Source organism: Colletotrichum fioriniae, assembly GCF_027942845.1.
Source record: "Colletotrichum fioriniae strain IMI 355084 chromosome Unknown scaffold_6, whole genome shotgun sequence".
Taxonomy (NCBI): Eukaryota; Fungi; Ascomycota; class Sordariomycetes; order Glomerellales; family Glomerellaceae; genus Colletotrichum; species Colletotrichum fioriniae.
The window spans coordinates 1,195,631-1,215,012 of record NW_027076842.1 but is presented as its reverse complement, the minus strand read 5'-3'; the positions used below and the strand labels follow the sequence as shown (position 1 = coordinate 1,215,012).

Genomic DNA, 19,382 nt, shown 5'->3' with positions numbered 1-19,382 from the left:
GCGATACATGAAGGGGTATCCCCGGAGCTTAAGAGTGCTTGCATCAATGCCTATCGGAGCCCCCTGCTCAGGTGCGCGATAGGGGAAGAAACGGGCCTGACACCATGTCTGTTATCCACTCAGCCCAAAATCGACTGCCAAGCTGGCGTGTGCCCCTCTATCGCGACTGAATTTTCCCTCTGGTCCCAGATCGCGCTCGCGCAAATTGCCTTTCGAAACCCGCTAAATTCCTCCATCTCGAGGATCGTGACAGTGTGGCTGCCCGCGAATTCGGGGAGTACGTACCTGACAGTCTCGCAGGCAGCTGGCGTCGAGGGGCCCACCTGTTGGGTTGCTCCAGTTGTTAGATTGCTCCAGTGCACCGGTGCTACCAGCCTTCCAATCGGGGCTGTTGGACACACCTCTTTCCCTCTCTCCCTCTCCCTTCCGATTCCCTTCCCCAGCCCTCCATTTTGTCGTCCAGTCTTTTTTGGCGCCGCAAGAGGTGTCTGGACTCTGCAGTCTTTCTGCAAAGTTTCCCGGTTTGCTGGAACGCCCGGGCAAAAGTTGCGGTCATAGACCTGCAGTGGCACAATCCGAGTGTCGTGTGGTCTGCTTTTTCTGGTGTTTCTCTACGGATACTTAGGCTGGCCGCCGTCACCTTTGGGATTCACCCTGCAGACAGAACCAAAGGACGGGACTGGACGGGGACGACGACGAAGCCAAGAAATAGCGACGCCAGCCAGCACCACTAGCTCATCTCTCCCCACGAGGACACAGCCGCCGCCTCCGCCGCCGTTGAGAGAGACACAGGGCGCACCCAACCGTTAGGTTGCTAACTGTCTCCCATCACGCGCACCTTTTCTGCCTTGTCTTTTTCTTACTTTACTTTACTTTGAGCTTTGGGCTTGAACACGGATTCGTTGCTGCTGTGCCTTCTTGCTTTTCTCAGATCATAATCTTATTTTCTTACGTCTCTCACCCGCTCCTTCGCCCTTGCGACTTTCCTTCTCAACTTGTGTACACAAACCTCGACGATCAAGTGCACGATACCACCTGCGATAATAATATCGATACCTCGCTTTCCTACGGCCTCGACCGAAAGGCGGAGGGCATATTAATATGCGAACCTCTCCACACGCCATTGACGAAGCGTTCCACTTACGACGCTCACAATCGCAGACGGCCTCGTCATAGCACCCCTCCTCCCGAGTTCAGCGTCCAGCCCCAGCCAAGGCTGCGACTGCGATGAGCACATCCAGCCACCCACCTGGCAGTTCCGCCTCGGCCGACTTTCGAGCATCAGTCGGCACAAGCAGTACCGCAATCGATAATAATGCTGCTCCGCGCATGCGTTTACAGCCGAAATCGCTCCCTCGTAAGGATGATCTCCGGCTCGTTCGGAGCTACGATTGAGCAGGAGACGTACTAATCACCTTTTCACAACAGCATGGATAGACTCCTACGAGACGCGGTACGGCAAACCCAGCGAAGACCAACTTCAACTACTGTCACCCCCGGCCCGAGCCGTTCCACCTCACCACAATCACCAGCCTAAGGAACCTGATCGTCGGGTATCGCGTGACGGTTGGGTGGACTACACTGGCGACCCTATCTTAGAGAAAGCTCGCCCAAACACAAACGTCCGGCTCACAGACTTCTTCCGCGGCAAGGGCGCGCAACACGGCAGAAAGTGGGATCACCTACGAACAGCAGAGCCCGTCATCGTCTCAGCACACAGGCCCGCAACTCAGGGCCCACCGGCGGCATGGAAGGACTTTCTTCACTCGTCGGCCTACGGGCACATGGAGGGCGAGCAGTCGGAGGTTGTGGACGTCAGCATGCTGGATAAGTTGCAGCCTGACTTCAACAAGCGATACGACTCCCACTCTCACCGAGACTTGGAAAAGGGATCGATGAAGCAGAAGAAAACGAAGACCTTTAGGCAGAGAATGTGGTCTCTCATTCTACGGCATTACCTAGTGCCCCTAGTTTTCCGCCTTACGGTCATGTTCACGTCCATCATCGCGTTGGCTATAGCAGCCCGGATCTACGAAAAGGAGAACGCCAAGAGCAATGTCAGCCCTGAACGCGCCCAAAGTATTGTCGCTATCGCCGTCGATACAGTTGCAGTACCTTACATTGGGTATATGCTTTGGGACGAGTACACGGGCAAGCCATTGGGTCTCCGACCAGCCGTCCAGAAGATTGCCCTCATTCTGCTCGACCTCTTCTTCATTATATTCAAATCGGCCAGCACTTCGTTGGCATTTGAATCACTCGTCTTCCATAATGTCGAAGCAGGGCAAGTGAGGCAGCTGAGTCAGGCTCTGGCGTCGTTTATGTTGGCAGGTCTGTTGGCGTGGACATTGAACTTCATGGTCAACATTTTCCGAACGGTTCAACGACTTGGAGGAGGCGAAGATGAAAGCTCTCACGACCGCATGTAGTTTTGGGGGGCGTAGGAGGGGTTTTCTTTGGTCTTGTTGGGTATACCCGGTTTATTAAAAGCCTGTACGATAACTGTAGCGCGCAACAGAAGCTGCGGTCCTTCCTCTTTGTTCATTATACATACTTCTGGCTGTCTAGTCACGTTGATATCAACCTTTGCATAGGCTCAGCAGTGGAATATGTGACTGTCTCTTTTTTGGGGGGACGTTTGCCAAAGTGTCATATGTTCTGATGTGTTAGTTGACAGATGGAAGGTCTGAGGCTTTGTGGCTGATGATACTATTCGCAATAGGTTTTGCCTACCTCCTAGGCTCTGTGGAAGTGACTTTGACAGACATCCATAACAAGGAGGCATTATAAAGGTAGCAAAGCATGCGACTGAATTTCAGGTGGGGTTTGTGAGATGGCAAATCACAGTCAGCAATAAGTAGTCTATATGTGATACGTGTGAAGGTATCCATACACAAGATCCTTGTATTCTGAGAAAACCCAGACGGGCCGACGAAATAATTTTGTCATTTTGGAGTAATCGCTAAGGGGGAAAGGCATGGTCAAGTCAGAGCCATGAGTCAAGGCCTAAACAATCTTTGTCCACGGGGCATCGTCTCTAAAAGCGATGAACAAACATCTTCTTGAGCATATGCAAATGACAAAAGTTGAGTCAGTCTGGTCATCTCAGGTGTAAACAGAAATAAGGTTGACTGTGATCAAGAGCCTCAACTATGTACCTTATTATAAGATGCTCTTGGATCGATAGGGTCTAGGTGGGTGCAAAACGAAAGAGAACAAGGTATTCGTGCCAATCAAATAGTAAGGTAAGGCTGAGAAGTTCCGATGTCCCCTCGTTCCCACCCTAGCAAACCCTGAAGTGAGGTACCTTTACGGAGTAGGCTGTGTCTTAATTGTCTGGTCGCGTACCTGAAGCAGAAGACCATAAAGCACGCCTTCCCTATCGCGGATTACCAAAGCTGATGGCAAGGGGCGGTCGGGCTCGGCAGAACCTCTACACTAGACCCTTCCGGGTGACGACCCACATTCCTTTCCGACAGCCAGTCCCAAGCACCCCAGACCTCACCCAGGTTCAGAGGGCAGAGTCTCCACTCTCCACCACTCACGCTGTGACGAAGAGGTGGACGTGGGCTGGCCCGGCCTTGTTGCAGCCCAGAGCGTGGTCGTGTCGCTACCGTATCCGTAGCTAGCCACCACCTCCAGACCTGGATCCTCCACCACCGGACGCCGCCTCCATCTACAGCGCCTCTCACCCAGCAAGCAAAGCAGCCTTTCTTTCTACCCACCAGTCGACCAGTGTCTGCCTGATCGCGTTGACAGCTCTTACGTCCAGGCTATAAAGTTCTCTTCTTTATTTTCTTGCTTTCCCCTTTAAGGTGTTGTTTGAGCGAAGTACGGCCTCACTTCTCTTCTCTCTGACTCAGACAAAGGTCGCCGTGCTCCTTCCCTTTTCCCCCAGACCCCGGTAACGTAAGGCAGCCTCTCCCTCCTTCCAACCCTTGCGACCACCGGCCTTTCCTTTGCATCTCCATTCTTCGACTTTGATTTCCAGAAGCGTCCGAGTCCACGCCACGACATAAACCTTTCACCACCATCTACTGATTCTCCTTCATCCTTCCACCAACGGCAGGACTGGAGAATCAAATACATTTTCTCCATCTCTTGCCCAGACGGTTTACGGTTTTCTAAACTTCTCGTCTCTTGCAGCAGGTCCCTCCCCGCCTTCCACGCCGAATCGACCCCCGAACCAACATCCGCCCCCTCCCCCACCACGACGGCCACGACGGCCTCACCGATATCTTCTACCGACAGCGCGCTCGATCTGAGAGTTTTGGATCATGTCTACAGCCAAGATGGCGCCCGCCGTCCAGATGCCTCCAGTCCCTAACAGGGAGGACATTGGAGCCACGTGAGTGGACCTCCGCAGCCTCGCGACGGAGGCACCGTTGGTCGAACACCCCGCGCTGACTGCCTACAGATGGAAGTACCTTGAGGCTGGCATTCAGCGCATCATGCTAGATCTTGAGCGTGGTATCGACATGCAGATCGTGAGTTAAACTACCCAAAGCTGCTTCACGTTCCTCGGGCTAGATGGAAGATTGCTAATCACTGCTCGCTTGCCACAGTATATGGGAGTCTACACGTACGCCTTGCTGACCGGTGACTATCTTCTTCTTCTTCTTCTAACTTGATCTTCAGTGCCGTCCACAACTTCTGTACATCCCAAAAGGCTGTCGGATTATCCGTGCCCCAGGGAAGCATCGGATCAGGCAACCACAGAGGAGGTGAGCATGGAACACGCTTCCGTTGCTGCGTGGGGCCGCCATACTGACATCTCGTGTTAGCTCACCTTCTCGGAGAGGAGCTCTACAACAAGCTCATCGAGTACCTCAAGCAACATCTCGAAGGGCTTGTTCAGCAGTCCAAGACACACACCGATGAAGCCTTGCTGACCTTCTATATCAAAGAATGGAACCGATACACGATTGCGGCCAAGTACATCCATCACCTGTTCCGGTATCTGAACCGACACTGGGTTAAGCGCGAGATGGATGAGGGCAAGAAGAACATCTACGACGTTTACACGTTGCACCTGGTCCAGTGGCGTAGGGTCCTCTTCGAACAGGTATCGACCAAGGTTATGGAAGCGGTTCTGAAGCTGGTCGAGAAGCAGCGCAACGGCGAGACCATTGAGTATGGTCAGATAAAGCAAGTTGTCGACTCTTTCGTGTCCCTCGGTCTCGACGATGCCGACCCAACCAAGTCCACTCTCGACGTCTACCGCTTCCACTTCGAGCGCCCCTTCCTGGCAGCGACGAAAGAATACTACCAGAATGAGTCGAAACAATTCGTCGCCGAGAACAGTGTCGTCGAATACATGAAGAAGGCGGAGACGAGACTTGAAGAAGAGGAGGAGCGAGTGCGCATGTTCCTACACGCTGATATCATCACGCCATTGCGCAAGACGTGCAACCAGGCCCTCATTGCCGATCACTCTACGCTACTTCGCGACGAATTCCAGGTTCTTCTGGACAACGACAGAGAGGAAGATATGGCTAGGATGTACAAGCTACTGTCTAGGATTCCAGAGGGCTTGGATCCACTGAGGCAGAGGTTCGAGACACATGTCCGCAAGGCAGGTCTGAATGCTGTGGAGAAGGTGGCATCCGACGCCGAGAAGCTGGAGCCAAAGGTCTACGTCGATGCGCTGCTGGAGATCCACTCCCAATACTCGGGCTTGGTGACGCGTGCGTTCGATGGCGAGGCCGAGTTCACGCGGTCCCTGGACAATGCCTGCCGCGAGTTCATCAACAGAAACGAAGTCTGCAAGTCGGGCTCCAACAAGTCGCCAGAGCTCTTGGCCAAGTACACAGATGTGTTGTTGCGGAAGAGCAGCACTGGCATCGAGGAGGGCGAGTTGGAGAACACGCTCACCCAGATCATGACCGTCTTCAAGTACATTGAGGACAAGGACGTGTTCCAGAAGTTCTACTCACGCATGCTCGCCCGCCGCCTGGTGCACAGCAACTCGTCATCCGACGACGCGGAAACAAGCATGATCAGTAAACTCAAGGAGGCTTGTGGTTTCGAGTACACCAACAAGCTCCAGAGGATGTTCCAGGATATGCAGACGTCCAAGGACCTTAACGTCAGCTTCAAGGAGCATGTCGCGGGTCTTGAGGGTCTTAAGACTACCCTCGACTCCCAATACTCCATCCTCGGTACTGGTTTCTGGCCCTTGACCGCACCAAACACCAGCTTCACTCCCCCGCACGAGATCAATGACGACTGCGAGCGGTTTACCCGGTTCTATAAAAACCGGCACGAGGGCCGCAAGCTGACGTGGCTGTGGCAGCTTTGCAAGGGCGAGCTGAAGGCCGGCTACTGCAAGAACAGCAAGACGCCTTACACATTCCAGGTATCTGCGTACCAAATGGCCATCCTGCTCCTGTACAACGATAAGGACAAGTACACTTACGAAGATATTTCGGGTATTACCCTATTGAGCTCCGAGGTTCTTGACCAAGCCTTGGCCATTCTTCTCAAGGCCAAGGTTCTTATCATGTCTCCCGAAGGCAAGCCGGAGGCCGGCAAGAGCTTCCGCCTCAACTATGACTTCAAGAGCAAGAAGATCAGAGTTAACCTGAACCTCGGTGGTGCCAAGGAGGCCAAGCAGGAGGAGGTGGAGACGAACAAGACCATCGAGGAGGACCGCAAGCTTTTGCTGCAGGTATGTTCATTCATTTACACGGTACTACTTTTCACGTACTAACAAGGCAACAGTCTGCCATCGTTCGTATCATGAAGGCCAGAAAGAAGATGAAGCACACTCAGCTTGTCAGCGAGACTATCAACCAGATCCGGTCGCGCTTCGTGCCAAAGGTTTCGGACATCAAGAAGTGCATAGAGATTCTGCTCGACAAGGAGTACTTGGAGCGATTGGAAGACGACGAGCTTGGGTACCTGGCGTGATGGGAAGTGGATCGTACTTTCGGGAGGAGGAAATACCCCCTTGCCTCTCTCGATGGCTCATGTATTACAACAACCTCAAAACTGCATACAACACCACACCCAGTCTTACCAGGCATTGATTTGACTTACCCGGACACATATAAGGCGTGTGCAGGTTCTTCGACAACAGGACGGAGGAACACTAACGAATGGGATTTATTCTGCTTCGGGATACGGGCAGTAGGCAGGCTGGGAGGTTTAGATAGCTGCATGCGGATTCCCTTGATTGTTCAAAAAGTGTTTACACGGTGATGTTGGTGATAAGTAAGGAGAAGCCGGGCGATATGGCCACCCTACGGGCCAACAGCGTAGATTAACAGCGTAGATGTAGGGGAATCCTCGTGTTGAAGAGAAGTCTGCGGGCCTTGAATTGTCAATCGCTTGAACTGCTGCGTTACTGTGCCGTGATGTTCTTTGTGATGAGAAAGAATATTGTCAACTGTGGGATAGGCAGGGAGTACAAAGGCATGTTCGCCTAGCCTATTGAGTTGGAGTGCCTATCGCAGTGCGAATGAAGCTGCGTTGAAGCTAGATTGCAACGGACAGGGCCCAGGAGCCCTGCTGACACGGCCATATTGTCTTTGATCAATTTGAAAATTGAAGTAACGCTCTCTCTGTGATGGTGGAATCCCCAAACCTCTGGTTTTTGCTGTGTGACCGAGCGGGGGGGGGGCCCCTCCATCGCCAGATGAGTAGAGTTGGAGCTGGTTGGCTCGCCCTTCTGTCAACCACGCAATCAGAGGAGAAAAGATCCCATGCAAGACAAACGAAATAAATTGGCTTTCTCTTCTCTCTGTGAAATATTCCTATCATTTGTCATTTCTTGTGTGGTACCGTGGATTGATGCGGGGAAGACGGCTACTCGGTGTTGTGCGCCATCTCACGATATAATCAACTCTGCCTTCTTCTTCCGTCACATACGACCATACCCACTGGAAAACTCGGGATCCCGTCCGCTCTCCCATAGATAAGCCAGTGAGGGCCGGATTAGTAGTTGGGTCGGTGACGACCAGCGAATACCTGGTGTTGTATGTTTTTGAAGTTTTGTTTGGTGATCATGGGATGCGTGGGTTGAGGGATTCGCTGTGGGTGGATCTATCGTGAGCTTGGGGGTTTGAGGGGGCGGCGAGGTTGTCTTTTTTGCGTTGTTGGAACGTGGGTCTCACAATTCTGCTTGATTCAAGTTGTATGGGGTCAAAATTATGTGGGCAAAGTGAGGTGATGTTGCGCTGTTTCTGTGTACGTGGTAGTGTGTGTCTTTCGGGTCCATGTCTGGCTCGGCGTCGACTGAATGCCTGGTTCCATTGCGAGGAGGTCTTCTTGAAGGTTACTCCAAAGAGTCATTATCCTATTGATATGTCTGGTGTTAACTTAGAAAGATACGTATATGTTAGTAGACACTATGAATGGGAAATCACGTACATAAATATTTGTGAAGGGTGAGCTTTTTTTACGCACGTAGTGCCTAAAACACAAGAAGAAAAAACTGTCTGTTCCGTTTATGTTTTGACCATGTCGAATAGTCTGGTGTCTCATGTATTTATCCCGCGCCCCTGAGTAATTCTGCCTCTGTCAAAATCAAAGACCAGACACCCCGTGTGACACGAGTGTCCGTATACAGGACGCCCACAGCGCATGCCATTTGCTGGTATGTCCATTTTGATATCAACTCAAGGGTCACATGGCGCTGTCTCAAGCCATCCCGTTGTATACGTGCTGGACTCAAGGATTAGAGAGTCGGCGATAGAGGAAGGAGCTATCTTCTTGATTGTCATGAAAGATGCCGTCGAGGCTGGATAGAGTTAGAATCTATCACCGATGCTCGCTTGATGCAGCTGTAGGCTTGAACTCATGACCCGTAGCAGGTGCAATGTATTTGAACAATATTCCTCTAGATGACTCAAATACTCTCTCCTGTATTTGTCAAGGTGGGGAACATGACTCCCCCCTCTCTGTACTAATTACTGTTGGCATCATAACCTGTTCGGGTTGACCGTATGGCCAGGGAGGTGAGAGAGGCCAAATGGTTAAGTTCTCGGTACTGCTCAAGGTATGCAAGAGTTAGGCCGAGACAGTGGGCCAGAAATCAACCTCGGGGTTGTTTGGTTCATGGAGATGGTCCAGTTGGTGCTTAAGGCATGATTCGAAATCGGTTTCTCCGACGATAGTTGCTCAACAGATTGAAATTCTTCAGAGACATTATGAAGCCTTTCACTCGACAGAGCATTTATGTAACCAATGTAAGGTCGATGTCGGCTATTATCATCCTGTCCGTGATAGGAAACTATGGGGCTACTTACTTTTGTTGGTCATTCGCAACTTGGTTAAGACTTCCGTCAGGCAAAAGCTAGTCGACGATTGTTTCTATCGATCCAAGCCTTTTATTCTTGAAATTCTCCGAGTTTCTAACAAATCGTATTCACAGTTCCACCCGTGATGGTTACTAGGTCCGCTGTAGTGGTTGCCAACGCAACAGGACGTCATTTGGGGAGAAGACTAGCTGCGGTGACATGCTCAGCTTGCCAACCCGTGTCGTCAACACGAAAACCATAATTAGATCTGTTGTTGTACCACAGACAGGCAGTGCAGCTTTATCGTACCAATCGTCGAAAAATCCAACATGCAGCCAAGTCCTCCTCGTCACGGGGCCAAAAAGCCATAAGCTTATACATGGCATTGAGGCCCCCACGGGCTCAGCCTGATTCACGATATGCATCCCTTAGGCGTCCCACATAAAGAATGAATTCCCCTCTCTTAAGCCCATTTGTCGTCTGTAGGGCCTCAAGAAGTTTGTAAAGTATCAAAATGGCGCCTTCTCAAGACTCTCCCCACACCGTTAGAGATGGGTCATCACCCAGACCTTCGTCTGTATCATTCACAGATGAAGTTCATCGCAGCAGAATTATATCAAACCAGCAGCCCGATAACTATCAGAACGATGGCTCCATAAGTGACTATACGATCATTCTCACCGAGGAGGAGTCCCGAAATGAAGTCGAGGGGCCTTCATCAGTGCGTTCCGGAGCCATCGATGAGGAGGATCTCAATCAAACCGAGAAGCACAGCCTACTTTATCGGCCTCTCGACAGATTTTCGACCTTGAAGCAATGGACACTAGAGTTTGCGGCACTCTTGACGTCTGTGGTTGCCTTTATTGTTATGGTCATTCTCTTGGTGTTCAGCAATGGGAAACCGCAGCCGGCTTGGGCATACATTGTGAGTATCAACACACTTGTTGCCATATTGACCACGCTCCTGAGAGCCGCGATGCTATTCGTATTATCTGAGGGTAGACGCTTTCTCCCTTCATCCCTTAGAGGAGAATTTACTAATGAATGCAGTCATTGGGCAAGCTAAGTGGCTATGGATGGCGGCGCCGCGTCCCCTTCGGCATGTCGAACATTTTGACAATGCTGGCAAAGGTGCTTGGGGATCATTGAAGTTCCTAGTAGCCATCCGCAAACCGTATTCTATACTCTTATCCGTAAATGGATGTGATTTTTGGTAACAGTAAGAACAGGAACGCAACACTAATAGGTGCTCTGGTTGTGGTCGCCTCATACGCCACTGGCCCGCTTTCCCAGCAAGCTGTCAAAACATATTCCTGCGAGGTCTCGTCTGAGTGCACTGCTCGTATCTCAATAGCCGAGCGGGTTGCGAGGCATGATTCTATGATCAGTGGAGCAGATACCAACGCGAAGATGAGCACCGCCATTATCAACGGCTTACTCGGTATACCTCCCGACAGCTCTCAACTATTCGAGTGTGAATCGGGTAACTGTGTGTTCGAAAACGTTTCTGGAGTCACGCACTCGTCCGTCGGGGTTTGCAGCAAGTGTACCGACGTGAAGTCCGACTTGTTAGAGTTTGAAGACTCAAAGACAAAATTGTTCGGCCGATATCGTAACATTTACCGCTTCCACAAGGATTCGAATTTCTCCATCAACACTGGCGTTGAACCGGAATTGTTCAATGCAACAACAGTCATTGATTACACACATGAAACCCCTATCGTCACGTCCTTCCTGACGCTCTCGGTGGCAGGTTGCGTTGCGCAGCGTAACCCAGATGCCCCGGCCGATCGATACTGCGGGCATGACTATAAGAATATGCCGAGACTCAGCTCTGACCTTGATATTGTGGCTGCAAACTGCAGTCTCTATCCTTGTCTCCGTCATTACAATGGAAATGTCACGAATGGTACCCTAAATGAGCAATTGATATCGACGGAGCCAATGTCTAAAATCAAACACACGTCGAGCGGCCCTAGTTACGCTCAGTGATCCAGCCTTGCGTTATTGACGACAAATGGTACGGCGTGTCCAACATTACAGACGCCCCTCGAGATGGCCTGCCTTGGACCTCGTTGACTTCAGATGGAGTTACGAAGGAGGCTCCGCCTCCGTGTGTCAGAGTCATAGACGAATGCGAATTCCATGGTATTAGATTATTCTTCGAGGACAAACTAAAAGGACATTGCAAACTCTACGATGTCACAGAAAATGGACCAACATCCCCTGAAGCCGTCAATGGAATCGGAAACTCCAGTCAGCTACAATGCCAAACAGGTTGGTGGCTTGACGCTCTCTACAGTGGAGGGATGGCCACATTTGACAGCCTTGCGGCTGCTCACGACAACATGTCTATCGCGATTACGAATAGGATGCGTTTCAATGGACTGAATTGGTCAGAGACGGATACATCAAACAGCTACAAAGAGGGAACCTGCAACCAAACGTCGATTTGTGTAAGGCTTGAAGGATGGTGGCTACTTTACCCTGCAGCTCTTTTGGCATTTACATCAGCCCTGCTCGTGGCCGCGTATGTTCAAAGTTACCGAGACAGCGAAAGGCAACCCATCTGGAAGTCGTCAATCCTACCTCTGTTATTTTACAGCATATCAGAGGATCACGGCACGGATGAAAAAAACGAGGGTCAAGACGGTAGCTCATCAGTACCTCTTTTACAACTCGCTGAATTGGAGTCTCGGGCCGACAAGACGATAGTGACTTTTCGTGGTGGTAGTGAGGGTGCTAAGTTCGTTGTTGAAGAGGGAGTGAGAGAAGTCAAGTGAGAGCTGGAAGACGAGGAGTCGAGCTTTGATGCCTGAGCGGCGTGGAAGACATTCATGTGGCAATAGATATGATGTTATGTCAGCTCCGATTGTCCCCAATACCTTTCATACTCGCGTAGACAGGTAGACAGAGGCGATCCCATGAATGATCTGGTCGTAGCCCTGAAGTTCTGCACCGGCTGCCCTCTAGCATCGTAACTTCCTACAATGAAATGCCTCCTATTCATACATCATATTTTCTAGAAAGAGGTCGACTTCCTTTCAACATCGTGATGCTGTTTGAGCTTAGAGTGAATCTAAATATAACATAAGACTAAGCGCAACTAGGGTATCTCCTGTTGTACGGGAGAAGATGGAGCGGATAGTTGGTTTGCAACAATCTCTTTTTATAGTCTCGCTCCCTAGCCTACATTCCTAGCGGAGAATTCCGGCTCTCTCGCTTTTTTGTTGATTCTGGGCATACCTCCCAATAGAATTTGTTCCATCCTTTGCGCATTATAACTTATTGTTGACTTGGTTTGGTTACTTGACCGGTGAGCCGCGACTTCAGTCCGCCTCAGGAACTTCTGTCCCTGAACATTTGGAGATTCGCTTTCCATTGTGTGTTAAGACAATCTGCGACTCGCCCACTCCGTTATCGGCATGACGCATCGTAACACCAATACCTCGCAGACCCTCCTCATCGGCCCGTTGATTCCAGAGCATCTGCTGGACCACACCTTCCCTGGAGGACGAGATGAAGCCCATGGGCCAGCGACTTCGTCCCAGAGACTCTCGTACGCCCTTGCTCGCCGACTTTTCGCTGACCAAGAAGGCAATGACTCCTTCGCCACGCCAGCCCACAGGGGCGCCGATGAAGGAACCTTCCAATTCCCTGACTATTGAAGGGCCGACGCGTTGGGCACCTCCTTTACACTGAATAATGACCTTTAAATTCTCAGCCCGGGACGGAAGACTCCAGGTGCCGAGGAGGTCGATGCCTTGGTCGGAAGCTCCGCCTACACGGATGGCGTGGATGCCGTATTGGGCCAGTGTCGAGGAGACTGTGTACTCATAATGGGTTCCGACGTAGACTGTTGATGCCACATCAAGTCCAGTACGTTTTGAGTACGCAAGGAAAGAACTCATATCATGATGATTTGTTGATGGAGCGTCAGGGTATAGCAACTCCAGGCCCTTTTGTTCTCGTTTCCTCAATGATGGACATGTCGATAGGGGGGCTGAGAGTATTGATGAAATGGCATTCCGATTATGGCGGGATAAGTGCCTTGGTAATGAGTGTAAAAGAGCTTGCATGCTCGTGAAATTTCGAATCCAGAGTCAAAATGCCTTGAAATTGGTAGGCAGGTTCACATAGTATGAGTGCTGAAGAAACGGGCATCCTGTTGTTCTCTCAATTGAGCACACTCAGACCAAGACTCAGGTAATGGAAGTTCGCAGTAGTTGAAAAAGGTACGTACCGTAGCAGGCATGCGATCCTGGGCTGGCCAATGCGTTGACGCCTAGGTGCATAGCAACTGGCCCACAGAACAACCTCCCGCATCGCATTCATAGCCTCCAAGGTTGTCTGTCACTGTTAACTTCGATACTACAACCCATCATATCGCACAAAATTACTGCAGTGCCGGCGAGATGGGCGACAGACTCACTCAATTGCAAGACGCTGTGGACCAGGTGTGTTAATCTTTGTTCGCATCTCTCATCTGCTTGTCTGGCAAGCACTAACTTCTGTCTCTAGCTTGCCCAGCAATTCGTCGCAAGCTTCCACTTCGTCCACCGGCGCCACGATCTCGAGCTCCTCGGACCCAACGATAAAATTAGAGAAGTCAAACAGGATCCGGAACAGAAAGAGGGTCGGTCCCACTGTCATAATAGACCTTAGAACGACGGACAAATGCTAAACAAGCTTGCTCGCAGTCGATCCTCTCCCCGCAGACGAATTCAAGGATGGCCTAGCCGAGCTGTCGCGCGACCTCATCATCAAGGAACAACAAATCGAGGTCCTCATCTCCAGTCTGCCGGGATTAGACAGCAGCGAAGCCGATCAGGAGCGTTATATTCAGGAGCTGGAAGACGAGCTCAAGGTCGCAGAGAGTCAGAGGCAGGACGCAATACGAGAGAAGGACCAGATTCTGGCGAAGCTTGATGAAGTGATCCGAAGCGTTCGGCGGCCATAAACCATCATATCGATCACCAGGACAGCATTGTATTTGGGGTGTTTTGGGCGTTGAAAAAGGGTCAAACGGGGGGTATTCAAGTTTAAGGATATCTATGAATTAGCGATACCCATTCCAACACAAAAATTGTGTTTCCAAGCCTTTCATCTCTCTGGCTTGTATCCTCCTTCGCCTTCTATTCATTTCCGTCTACCGTCGTTCAATCATTGTCCCTGGTTGTACTAGTCTAAGCATTCTTGGACTTGAAAAATTGAGGAAAGGCGTCTCGCAGCTCCCTGAGGTGACGGATCTGGTGAGCGGATGCAGGTGTCTTCGGCACCGGGAGATCTTCCTCGACAAGATGGGCTACGTTCCAGCCATAGCCCTGGGCCTTTTGGCAGTTCAGGTAAGAGTCGTCTATGGCAGATGATCAGCGCCAGATCTTTTGTCAGTGGACACATAATGACATACCGACAAAGTAGCAATCCTCCATCTTCTCGACGCCCGCCTCACGCATAGCCCTCAAGTACATCTCCTTGGCAGGCTTACAGACAAGCGGCGCCTGTCCATAGTCGCAGAATGTGAGGCCATCAAAGAGATCATCGATACCCAGCAGCTTGGTCACGCGCTTAGCGTGATTTACGTAGGCGTTGGTGAGAAGCCACATGGTACACTTGCTCTTATCAACATCTTCAAGCAGTTCGCGCAGCTCAGGGTTCGGACTGAGGATGTCCTCGAGAGGTAGGGCATCGTCGACCTGGGCATTGTACTCTAAGGGGTTAATCTCATGGTGGCGGACCAGTCCTTCAATCGCAAGGCCGTAGTTGGTGTAATACTCCTTGTGCAATTTCACGGCGTCGTCCCACTTGAGAGAAAGGTGCTTTACGAAGTACTCGTCAATTAGTTGTGCCATGTGGTCCTGGACCTTTGAACCTAGTGAGAGTCAGTCTTGATGATGCCCTGTCGAATGTCTTCCAGAACTCACTCCTTGGGTAGAGGCAATTATCAATGTCACTGTGCGATTGTTAACCAAAGTGTCCATCCGCATTGATGGGGTTCAACTTACAAAAACAGCACAGGCTTTGAAGTTGACACTCCATTTGTCTGGGTTTTGTTGGGATCCATGGCTGATGTGGTATAGCAGGCGCCGTCTAATCTATGTCTGAGAGTGGAAGGTGAAAATAAAGGGGGCTTGCGATGCTCAACGCCGTGTCTGGTTGTAAAAGGTCGGGTCTTTGGTGAAGAAAAGGACCGAAGTCGGGCTGAAGAAGAGAAGCTTCGAGGTATGTTTGGTGGGAGTCTGATCGGCATGAAGCAAGCGAAACCACGTTGGTCTGGAGTTTGACACTTATGTTCTTTATTTCTTGGATCCAAAATTTGGATTCCCCGATACTGGCTTACAAATGCAGCTTGGGGCTTTTTGAGGCTTTCCGCGATATTTTGGCAGCAGTATGTAGTGTTGACTCACGCCGATATACCTTCGCTGCGCTGTTGAGGTAATTACAGGAAGCTAAGGTACAGGGAGCTGTTTCCGGCCGTCGGGGACCTTGGCGCTAAAACATGAGTGGTGACTATGACCAAAATACGCCGAGGCTGGGGAGCTGGTGACATGCTCGCTTAGCTGCATGACCCACCAAAGCCTGAATCACCCATCCAGGCCCGCAAGATTCTTATAAGGATTTATCCTTGTAGGAAAAGTTCACATAGAAACCATCACAGACGGCCCACGGCCCATCTCTTTTCCTCTCAACATCCACCAGCGGCACAACGCCTTTTCCTTCATCTTCTACGACACTGCAGAAATTACTGCGCTCAAGGTTGCTGCGCTTTCGGGTATAGTCAACAGTGCTGATTCTCACGATATTGGTAGTTCTGTTTGTCTTCTTGAATTCCTTTCTTTTCGCGCTTTCTTGCTTGACTGCGGAGGATTTCCTTGCGCAAATTGCATTTCGCCATGGTTCAAGGCCAGCTCGCATCACTACCGCCGTTGGCAAATGGGACATCGTCTGGTCTTTCAAGAGATGAGCTACACCAGATACAGCAGTACGAGAGAATCGTGCAGTTTCGCGACGCCATTCTTGCTGGCTCGCATTCCAAGATCAAGGTGCCAGCCCAGTTGGCGAGCCAAACACCAACTTCTGCCATAGCATCTTCATCAAACCCTTCTACACCAGCAAAAGAGACGAATGGAAGCACAGCACAAGGCTATCAAGTTGGGAATCTGCAGTCGTTCGCGACCACTACACCACAAACTTCTCTTCCTGGTTTAGGAAACCCGCCCCCTGCTAATGCGAACCTGCCCGCAAGACCGTTCGTTGGCTCTGGCAAAACCGAGATCAATCCCATTTTTCTTCAAAAGTCTGATGATCTTATCAAGGCCGAGATTCAGCTCCAGAGGCAACGCCTTGAACGGGCACTGCGCGACGAGGTCGATCAACGTCGGGCTTCTATGAAGGCCTCGGCGCAGTCGGAGCCTCTGGCCGACTTCGACCTCTCCGATGTCCTGTCCAAGGCTCTGACTCTGGTCCAAGCTGCTGCTCCTTCGTCTGTCAATGCTACACTAGCTGCTGCTAACATTTCAGCTGCAAGTGACTCCGTTGATGAGAACTCTTACTATTCTTCCCAAGTCAATTCGCCAGATTCCTCACACCGCAGTTCACGCGGCGGTAACGATGCCGAGGTTATGGCACAAACACAGAAGGCTTCCACCATAGGCCAGCCATTCGAAGGTCAGGCGCAAGTACAAGCAAACCAGAAGACTCAAGTTGGCCTGCAGTCCTCAAGACCCCATGCCTCTGCTACTCATCAGCCACAGGGCCAAGCCTCGAACTCCAATCCCTCCCACTCGCGACCAATTCCAAGCAGACCCGATGCCGCACCCGAATTTTCGCGATACCCGTCGGTAGGAACGACGCAAAGAATGGATGGGGGTGATAATACGGGGTTGTCTACATCAGGAGGTGGGAGCGGAAACACCAGTCGTTCTGAGGAGTCAGGCTTCATGGACCTTGACGACAGTGCTGATAGGTCTGTCCCTGCCGCAGGTCAACAGCAACTTAGAGAGTCCATGCTCGCTCGCCAACCCTCGCCTTTGATACAGGTTCGCGCCCACAACATATCCCCCTTAGCGCCCCAGCCCTCCCATGTCTCGCCTCTTGCAATGGCCAGAGGTCAAGCAGCGGATGCTCAAGACTTGATCATCCCTCAAGGAACCACAGCTCAAGTTGCAGCACTACGCAACGAGCCCAACATTATTTCCAGTCCAGATAGCTCACCGCAAGGGGGTCGAAGCGGGGAGAAGCGGAAGGGGAAGAAGAAGAAGAACGGCAAGAGGGCAGCCAGGCAAGCGCCAGACGAGCCTTATATCAAGCCAGAACCGCGATCGCCATCTCCGATGAATGCGCCGTCTTTCATTCGGCCACAGAAGCGGCAAAGAAGACAGGGTGACGAGGAGCCTCGTTACGCCCAGCCTGAGCGTCAGTTTTCTCGATCATACAGGGAGGAAGGTGCTGCGCCCATGTACGATACCCAAGAGTACCGTCCACGGCCAGCAAGTCAAGCCGCGGCGATTGGTGACTATGGGTATGGAAGAGAGTACATTGAAGAGCCCCGCGTGATCAGCGGCGCCGAGTATGTGCGGCATGTGCCGTCGCCTGGTGTCTATGCTGTTCATGCTGCGCCAAGTGAGGTGTACGCAACATCCCCAGCTAGTGTCGATCGCTATGGTAGGGAACCTGCACGATACTATCGTGATGGTTACGAAGTGACGCGCATGAGCACTCGTCCCATGACAGATCGTGCGAGATCTCGCTCGCCCGTCATGAGAGAGAGGGCTTCCCCGCTAATGGGACCACCCAAGGCGCCATCCGGTAGGGTTGTGGTAGATCCCGCCACTGGCCGTCGATACTACGAACCGTCGACTGTCGTTCGCCAGTCTGTGGCGCCGTCACCACTACGACCCGGCGAGCCTGAGATTATTTACGAAAGAGCGCCCATTCGAGCAGAGTCTAGGCGCCCCGGCCCACCCCCTCGAGACGACGACGTCCTCTACCAGCGGACCTCGCCAGTGTACGCGGCACCCAGGAGAGTCGTCACGCAGCCCGAGTACGTTACAGACCCTCAACGAATCTACAGACAGCGAGAGTACTCTACGAGGCCAATGGCACCCCCCGGCGAAGAATTCATCCCCGCCAGAGGTGGTATGGAACAGCGGAGGATTATTGAGGAGCCTCCGAGAGAGTACATGATGCGAGCGACGACAGCCCGCCCTGCGGAGACGGCAGTACGCTATGAGCTTCCGCGAGAGTACGGAAGAGTTCAAAGTGTGAGGCCGGAGCAGATTCCCATTCAGGACTACGCTTCGGCACCCATGCACCCCGACGCTCGTCGGGAGATGATTCAACCTGGACCCCGTTCCTACAGCGTTCGGCCTGCCGAGCCTCAGGTGGTGCGGCGAGAGTATAGTGCCAGGCCGGTGGAGCAGCAGCCTTACTACGGACAGCCGGTCCCCGCACGGGGCGAGCCGGAGGTGTCATACATTGAGCGGCCCATGTACTACACCGACGAGGCTCCGCGCCCAGTCTACCGATGAAGGGCGTCGAGCTTTGGTCTCGATATGAGACAGACTTTGCTATGCGGTATCGGAATTGGCGGATTACAGGCGTTTGGGAAAGCTGGGACTCAGCTTTCGGAATTCCTTTTAGGGGTGGAGGATTAAAAAGTCTTTATTGATGGGACGGAGTTTCGGCAAAGAACAACCGGATGGAGGGGAATAGGGTGAATACCTAGTCACTAGCGGTAGTCAGCAGCACTGCGTGTACATTTTATAATCAACAAAATCCAGTTGTACTCATTCACTTCATGTGCTACTATCTCCCGGTGATATCCCTCAAGTGGAACAAACTGCCAATGTTCGTACGAGATACTTGGGGAGAAAGGGCGACGATCCAAGAAGGAAACTATCTAGAAAACTCGAGACAGCGTCGCATAAGTGACTAGGTCTCGGCGAATAAACCCAAATCGTGACAAACTCTATCTTTCCTCCTCACAAGAAGCTGAAAGAAAGGACGATATCAGAACGATTGAGTTTCCCCAGTCAAAGGGAAAAGGTACGGCAGTAAATGGATGGGCTTTGCACAAGTAGGCTGCGCACGAGGCACAGACTTGGGGCTCTCGGAACGTCGTCTGGAGGTTTCTTTCCG

At 51.6% G+C, this 19,382-nt stretch overlaps 6 protein-coding genes across 6 annotated transcripts; 4 read left to right on the top strand and 2 right to left on the bottom strand.

The window, feature by feature from the left end:
• Positions 1-1,227: 1,227 nt before the first annotated feature.
• Positions 1,228-2,429, top strand: N0V96_005763 (uncharacterized protein; the record flags this gene model as incomplete). Its single annotated transcript, XM_053189617.2, has 2 exons — positions 1,228-1,357; positions 1,429-2,429. 2 exons carry the CDS (start codon positions 1,228-1,230, stop codon positions 2,427-2,429), a joined length of 1,131 nt encoding a protein of 376 aa, XP_053053070.2.
• Positions 2,430-4,277: 1,848 nt separating this feature from the next.
• Positions 4,278-6,912, top strand: CDC53 (ubiquitin ligase (cullin) of SCF; the record flags this gene model as incomplete). Its single annotated transcript, XM_065757490.1, has 6 exons — positions 4,278-4,348; positions 4,418-4,487; positions 4,566-4,582; positions 4,639-4,724; positions 4,785-6,670; positions 6,724-6,912. The coding sequence occupies 6 exons, from the start codon at positions 4,278-4,280 to the stop codon at positions 6,910-6,912; spliced, it is 2,319 nt and encodes a 772-aa protein (XP_065613833.1).
• A 5,659-nt stretch (positions 6,913-12,571) lies between these two features.
• N0V96_005761 (uncharacterized protein) lies at positions 12,572-13,153 on the bottom strand (the record flags this gene model as incomplete). The annotated part of the gene is made up of 1 exon (XM_053189619.1): positions 12,572-13,153. The coding sequence occupies one exon, from the start codon at positions 13,151-13,153 to the stop codon at positions 12,572-12,574; it is 582 nt and encodes a 193-aa protein (XP_053053072.1).
• A 504-nt stretch (positions 13,154-13,657) lies between these two features.
• SRB7 (RNA polymerase II mediator complex subunit) lies at positions 13,658-14,202 on the top strand (the record flags this gene model as incomplete). The annotated part of the gene is made up of 3 exons (XM_053189620.1): positions 13,658-13,699; positions 13,764-13,878; positions 13,943-14,202. 3 exons carry the CDS (start codon positions 13,658-13,660, stop codon positions 14,200-14,202), a joined length of 417 nt encoding a protein of 138 aa, XP_053053073.1.
• Positions 14,203-14,428: 226 nt separating this feature from the next.
• On the bottom strand, positions 14,429-15,306 carry SDT1_1 (putative suppressor of disruption of TFIIS; the record flags this gene model as incomplete). Its single annotated transcript, XM_053189621.1, has 4 exons — positions 14,429-14,598; positions 14,653-15,114; positions 15,167-15,195; positions 15,248-15,306. The coding sequence occupies 4 exons, from the start codon at positions 15,304-15,306 to the stop codon at positions 14,429-14,431; spliced, it is 720 nt and encodes a 239-aa protein (XP_053053074.1).
• Positions 15,307-16,135: 829 nt separating this feature from the next.
• On the top strand, positions 16,136-18,772 carry N0V96_005758 (uncharacterized protein; the record flags this gene model as incomplete). Its single annotated transcript, XM_053189622.1, has 1 exon — positions 16,136-18,772. One exon carries the CDS (start codon positions 16,136-16,138, stop codon positions 18,770-18,772), a length of 2,637 nt encoding a protein of 878 aa, XP_053053075.1.
• Positions 18,773-19,382: the final 610 nt, after the last annotated feature.